General features: G+C 42.3%; 1 protein-coding gene across 1 annotated transcript in view; it reads left to right on the top strand.

Annotated features, from left to right (window-relative positions):
* poln (polymerase (DNA directed) nu) overlaps positions 1 to 7,056 on the top strand; it is a 98,301-nt gene extending 91,245 nt beyond the window's left edge. Inside the window, exon 7 of the mRNA XM_055630559.1 lies at positions 5,273 to 7,056. Coding sequence (XP_055486534.1) covers positions 5,273 to 5,415 — 143 coding nt within the window. The 3' untranslated portion in view covers positions 5,416 to 7,056. The remainder of the gene's footprint in view (positions 1 to 5,272) is intronic.
* The last annotated feature ends 313 nt before the right edge of the window (positions 7,057 to 7,369 follow it).

Here is a 7,369-nt window from a genome sequence, read left to right as displayed (position 1 = left end):
CAGTAGATATCTAAAGATGTAAAGTGCTGGAGTAACTCGTCGGGTCAGACAGCATCAGTGGAGATCATGGAAGGTGATGTTTCAGGACGGAACCTTCTTCAGACACTGCAGTTCTCACTTTTCCCTGCAGTCGCTCAAACAAAGCAGACTCTGAAGACCAAAACGTCATTATATCCAGTAGAAGGCAGAAAGAAAAAACTGCAGATGTTGGTTTATACACAAGAAGATGCAAAGTGCAGCAGTAACTCAATAGGTCAGGCAGCTTCTCTGGAGGAGTTGGATAGGTGATGTTTTGGTCGAGACATTTTTTCAGACAGATTGTATTGGGGGAGAGAAGAGAGCTGAAAGGGGTGTGTGTGTGTGTGGGGGGGGGGGGGGGGGGGGGGGGGGGGGGGTGGTATGGGGTTGATCAGAGGTTAACTAAAATTGGAGAATTCAATATTCATACCATTTGATTGTAAACTACACCTATCCATGTTTGCCAGAGATGCTGCCTGATCCATTGAGATACTCCAGCACTTTGTGTCTATTTTAATAAAAAAAACAACATCTGGATATGGGCCAAATAAAGGCAAATGGGTTTAGTCCATTTGGCATGGACAAGGTGGACTGAAGGGCCTGTTTCTGTGCTGTCTCTATGAGATGCATAGTATATAGAGCACAGGAACAGGCTATTTGCCCCCAACTGTCCATGTTGATGTTAACACTCCTCAATCCTCCTCATATCTTTCTTCAGCTCATTTTGCCAACATAAACCTCTATTCTATTCTCTGTCACATGCTTTGACCAAGCTTCTGGTCTTCCATCAGATCAAAGCACATAAATGCTCATTAATCCTCTTTTACCTATACATGACGTTAGCAAGTCTGCACAATGTGGTGGAGGCAGGTACGATGGTGTCATTTCAGAGGCTTTTGGACTGTCTAGAGAAACATCAATGAACCAAATGGGTTTTACATCAAAGTGCTGGAGTAACTCAGTGTGTCAGGCAGCATCTCTGGAAAACAGGGATAGCAGATGTTTCAGATCGAAATGCTTCTTCAGACTGGGTTTTTCATCAATCTAGTTGATACATGATCACAAAGACTGAGACAAGCTTTTCAATTCCAGATTTGTTAATTCAATGAAAATTAAATTCTCTAGCTGCTGAGATGGGATTTGAACCGGTTCAGTAACATAACCCCCTTTCCTCGCTGAGTTTAATGTGTCATTAATATGCAAACTCAGCCACTTCAGTGCAATCACAGGGTGATTCGCGATGAGATGGTGCTCGGATTAAGCCAAAGCTGCAACATTGCGAACCTTCCAGGTGACTCCTGGAGTAACTCTTGTTCACTCCAAGTTACAGGAAGATTTGCAGGTTACGTGTGGGATGTCCTCGTGATTGAAGCACATTCAAAGACATAGAATATCAATAAGCTTTTTTTTTAAGTTGTTTGGAAATCCCTTGCATCCCCACACACAAAATAGTAAGTGCTGGAGGAACTCAGCGGGTCTATCTTACAGATTTCAGCCTTTGCAGTTCCTTGTATCTTCCCAATGTACAATGTTGCTTTGATATCTCATGACAGTTGTTGCATTAATTAAACATTAAACAAATCTTCTTGTAAAATATTCTTCCCCGCTGTTATCAGCTTCTTGAATGGACCTCTCATATGCTGGGGATGAATTCCCGATCTTCCAATGTTGATATCGTGTCTGCCTCAACTACCTGCTCTGATAGCTTGTTCCATATACCCTCAACCCTCTGTGTGAAAAAGTTGCCCCTCTGGTTGCTATTAAATCTCTCCCCTCTCACCTTAAAATGTATTCTCTGGTTCTCAATTGCTCTACTCTGGGTAAAATACTTAGTATATTTACATTATCTATTCCACTCATGATCATACACCCCTCATCCTCCTGCGCTCCAAGGAATATAATTCTAGCCTACCCCAACCTCTCCCTATAGATCAGCTCCTCAAGTCCTGGCAACATCCTTGTAAATCTTCTTTGCACTCGTTCCAGCTTAACAACATCTTTCCTATACCAGGGTGACCAAAATTGAACACAATACTCCAAATGTGGCCTCACTAACTTCTGTACTCAATAGCCTGACTGATCAAGGCCAATGTACCAACAGCCTTCTTGACTAGCTATGTACCTGCTCTCCTAGATCCCTCTGCTCTACAACAGTCCCCAGGGCCCTGCCATTCACTGTGAAGGCCCTGCCCTGGTTTGACTTCCTAAAATGCAACACCTTCCATTTATCTGCTTAAAACTCCATTAACCATTCATCAGCCCACATGCCCAACTGATCACGATCCTTCTGTAATTTTTGATGGCCACCTTCACTACTGGTTTTTAATCCGCTCTTTGTAGCTATGACATTGTATTCTGCACACTGTTTATTTTTGCATTTGCGCTATCTGTTGTACTCATGTATGGTATGACTGCAATCCTGGTATGGTATGATTTGCCGGGATAGGATTAGGTTGAGATTTATCATTGCCACGTGTATCAAGGTAGAGTTAAAAGCTTTGTTTTACAGCCTATCCAATTAAATCAGATAATACTGCATATAAATCCAATCAAGCCAAACGCAAGTACACAAAACAAAGCTTTTCACTCTATCTCGGTACAAGTGACAATATAAACCAATACCGTATCCAATTAGGGTACATAAGGAACTGCAGAAGCTGGAATCTTGAGCAAAACACAAAGTGTTGGAGGAACTCGGCAGGTCAGGCAGCATCTATGGAGAGAATAACAGACGCCGTTTCGGGTCTGGAACTTTCTTTAGCATGATGAAGGGCACTGACCACATCGGAAACTTTGCCTGCCCATTCCCTCCACAGACGCTACCTAATCTGCTGATTTCCTCCAGCACTTTGTATTTTGACCAATTCCAATTAGGCAGATTTTTACTGCTGCTTTCAAAACTACTTTGGTTTAATTTTTAACCAAAATTATTTCTGCTATGCTTCTAACCTTTTGAGTAAATGCCAGTGATTAGAAGCTGTGTTCTGTGACATCGCTGTAACTGATGGTACCCACGCAAGAATCAGCACTTACGTTTTGCACACAGGAGACCGCACTTCTCTGGAACCTTACTGCCCCACTTCACCATCTTGCCAATTAAAATCCTGTACATTTTTGATATGCTGCAATTATGACAAAATTCTCTTCACTCAATGCAGTAATAATTAGCATCCACAGTGCATCAGTTCACATTCAAAAACTTTTGGATGAGATTTTAAATGCCTGCTCTGTTCTCCCAGGTATTTATATGTAAAACGTCTCCTAGTCATTCTTATGTAGTCGTAGACCTATACAGCACAGAAACAGACCCTTCGGCCCAACTTGTCAATGCCAACCAAGTTGGCTAGTCCCATTTGTTTGCATTTGGCCAATATTCAAAAATGGGCCAGTGGCACAGCGGTAGAGTTGCTGCCTTACAGCGCCAGAGACCCGGGTTCGAGCGTGACAACAGGTGCTGTCTGTACAGAGTTTGTACGTTCTCCATGTGACTGCATGGGTTTTCTCTGGGTGCTCCGGTTTCCTCCCACACTCCAAAGATGCACAAGATTGCAGGTTGATTAGTTTTGGTAAAATTGCAAATTGTCCCTCGTGTGTAGGATAGAGCAGGTGTATGGGGTGATCGCTAGTCAGCACAGACTCGGCGGGCCTAAGGGCCAGATTCTGTTCTCTATCTCAAAAGTCAAAAGTCTAAATATCCCTCTAAACCCTTCCCATCCATATAGGTATCTTTTAAAAGTTGTAATTGTATCCAGTTCTATAGCTTTATCTGGCAGCTCATTCCATATACAGTGAATACATATGAGTGAAAAAGTTGCCCCTGAGCCCCTCCTCAATCTCTAAGCCTATGCCCTCTGGCTTTCGAATCTACCATGGAAACTACCCATCCTCTTGGCACCCACTGAAGAAGAGCTGTGTAGTTCTCCACCCAGTTTAGCTGATTATTATTCCCCAACCAACATTGCAAGGGAGCTGGAGGCACAAGAACCTGCAGATGCTGGAAACGTCAGCAAAAAAAGAAAATGCTGAAGGAACTCGATGGGACAGGCAGCATCTGTGGCAGAAATGAACTACAGATGCTGCCTGACCCATTTAGGTTTAGGTTTATTATTGTCATGTGTACCAAGGTACAGTGAAAAGCTTTGCTCTGCATGGTATTCAATCAAATCAGATAATACTATTCATAAATACAAGTCTGTCAAACTCAAGAATGATAGAACATAGTGGAAGGAGTGCAGAATACCATTCTCAGCATTGTAGACAGTATAGTTCCATAGACAAAGTTCAAAGTCCCCAATGGGGTGGCGGTGAGTTAGTTAGGACCCTTATTTAGTTTAGTTTGAAGATAGACATAAAGTGCTGGAGTGCGGGTCAGGCAGTATATCTGGAGAAAAAGGAGGACAAAGGACAAAGGACATTTATTGTCACATACACCAATTGGTGTAGTGAAATTTGAGTTGCCATTTGCAGCACACCAATAAAAATAAGACACAACATTAAAGAAGAATTTAACATTTAAACATAAAAACATCCCCAACAATGGTTCTCACTGTGAGGGAAGGCAGCAAAGTCCAGTCCTCTTCCTCTTGTTCACCCCGTGGTTGGGGCCTATTTGAGGCCTCCGTAGTCGCCGCAACGGCGGCCCGATGTTTCAAGCACTCTGTCGAGACCCTTCTTCAGACCCAACCTGAAATGTCACCCATCCTTTTTCCCCGGAGATGCTGCCTGACCGTCTGAGTTACTCCAGCACTTTGTTTCTATCTCTGGTGTAAACCAGCAGCTGCAGTTCCTTTCTACACCCTTCTTTACTTTAGTTTAATTTTGTTTATTGTCATGTGTACCGCGATACAATGAAAAGTTTTCTTGTTGCGTGCTAAACAGGCAGCAGAAACACTATATGCGATTCCAATCGAGTCATCCACCGTGTACAGATACAGGAGAGAAGGGAATAATGTATAGTGCAAGATAAAGTTCAGTAAAGTCCAATTAAAGGTAGTCTAAGGGTCTCCAATGAGGTAAATGGTAACTCAGGATCATTCTCTATTTGTTGATAGCATGGTTCAGTTGCCTGATGAAAATTGGGAAGAAACTTTAGACTCTTCTGTGGGATGCTGGATCCCGATGTGAAGCATCTTCTATGCATCTCCATCAACATATGCTGCCTGACCTGCTGAATTCCTCCAGTAGTTTGTTTTTTTAATTTGGCATTGTGTTGTCCAGTTTTATTTGAGAATAAGCATTCTTGTCTGTCTCCTAGGTAAAGACCGACTGTCCGAGTGCCTCCATGTGTCAACAAGCCAAGCCGGTCAGTTTATTGAAAGCTTCCTCCAGAAGTACAAGGAAGTGCGCACATTCACTCAGAGAACCATACAGCAGTGTCACCAACGAGGTGGGTTTTGATGAGTGGGGGGGGGGAATTTAGTGTAATATCTGCACCTTGATTCTGACTTTACTTGGGGCTCAGATAGGAACATAAACAAAATAAAACATCTCGTAGATCAGCGGTGAGTTTCTCAAATAAGTCGGTTTATTAAAGACCTTAACAGTGCACACTGGACAAAAAAACACTGAGAGAACCCAAAGTGCTTCAAAGATTCACAGTGTCTACAGCATTTTTACATTCTCACAACACAATAGTTACTTGTGGATTCTACATTTTTTAAATGTCATCATTGCTCAATGTCTCTGTAACCTTACATCTTTGTCTATCCCCAGAGGTATCTTTAACCTTATGCTACATGTTACTTAAAAAAAAACCTCTCACCCCATTTGTATAATAAGTGGCCCCATAAATGTCAGTACCCCTGATAAGGTTTATTACCCTCAGCTTAGCTTACAACTTCCAATGTTTATTTTAACTAAACTATCTGTGCTGTGGAACCTAAACACCATGATGAATCTATTTATAGTCTAACTAATATCCTTAGGTTCCCTATGTTGTCCATTTTTCCCATCATACTTCCCAAGTATGGGTTACACACATTATAAACTACTAATTTTCCTTGCAATTTGACAACAATAAACTTCTTGACACCAGATACAATAGTAATATTTACATGGGCATCACAGTGGCAGAGTTGCAGCCTTACAGCAGCAGAGACCAGGGTTCGATCCGGAATATGGGTGCTGTCTCTACAAAGTTTGTACGTTCTCCCTGTGACTGCAGGGGTTTTCTTCGGGTGGTCCAGTTTCCTCCCACACTCTAAAGACATGCAGGTTTGTAGGTTAATGGTTTCTGTAAAATTATAAATCATCCCCAGTGTGTAGGATAGCGCTAGTGTACAGGGTGATCGTTGGTCATTGCGGACTCGGTAGGCCAAAGGGCCTTTCTCCACACTGTATCTCTAAACTAAATTAAAAACTAAAAAAGGCTTTTAAATAGGCACAGGGATATGCAGGATATGGAGAGATATGGATCATGTTTAGACAGAGGAGATTAATTTAACTTAGCATCATGTTGGGCGTGGACATTGTGGGCTAAGTGGCCTGTTTCAGTGCTATACTGTTCTGTGTTCTATGTACTGCATTGAAGGTCAGTCATTTTGCTGTAGCGCTGGAGTCACAAAGGGACCAGAGCAGCTGAGATCTTTAGTCCTCCGCTCCCCTCTGGACATTGGTGAACCAAATGTTTTCAACAGTCTGGTACATTCACAGTCACATTTACCCACACAATTATTTTATGCTCAGGTTACTAGACCTTTCAGGATCTCATAATTTGTGCACAATTAAATCATTCAGTTGAACTGTAGTTGAACCATGTACATACTTCCAACAGCCATATACTGCAGCATCTCTGAGCTATCCTACACTTCTGGGCAATAGAATTCACACCTGCCTTACCAAGGCAACGTATATATATTTTTGTGCCAATATATTTTCTCCAACGTAGGATTTATTTGGATTTTAAAATTCATATATCACAAACATACTGCAATTCATTGTTTTGGCATTGATGTCTCCCATTAATATTGACTTTGGCTAAGTTTGATCCCTACTTATTTACAGCAATGTTTTAAAGATTCATTGAGTCATTGCACAGTTGTAGACCCTTCGGCCTGCTGAGTCTTCACCAACCATCAACCACCCTTTTACACTAATTCTACATTCATCCCATTTTTTTTTTGCCTTCTCACGACCCCATCAGCTCCCTCCAGATTGTACTATTCACATACACGCTAATGGCAATTCACAGCCGCCAATTCACTTACCAGCCTGCACGTCTTTGGGATGTGGGGGGAAACTAGGCACCCTGAGGAAACCCAAGCGGTCACAGGAAAAACATGCAAACTCCACACAGACAGTACCTGGGGTCAGGATTGGTTTCGGTGTAGGTTTATCTTGTCACGTGTACCGA

Source organism: Leucoraja erinacea, chromosome 3 (assembly GCF_028641065.1).
Source record: "Leucoraja erinacea ecotype New England chromosome 3, Leri_hhj_1, whole genome shotgun sequence".
NCBI classification, from domain to species: domain Eukaryota; kingdom Metazoa; phylum Chordata; class Chondrichthyes; order Rajiformes; family Rajidae; genus Leucoraja; species Leucoraja erinaceus.
Note: the sequence above shows the minus strand (reverse complement) of the source record. Positions and strands in the feature narration are given on the sequence as shown.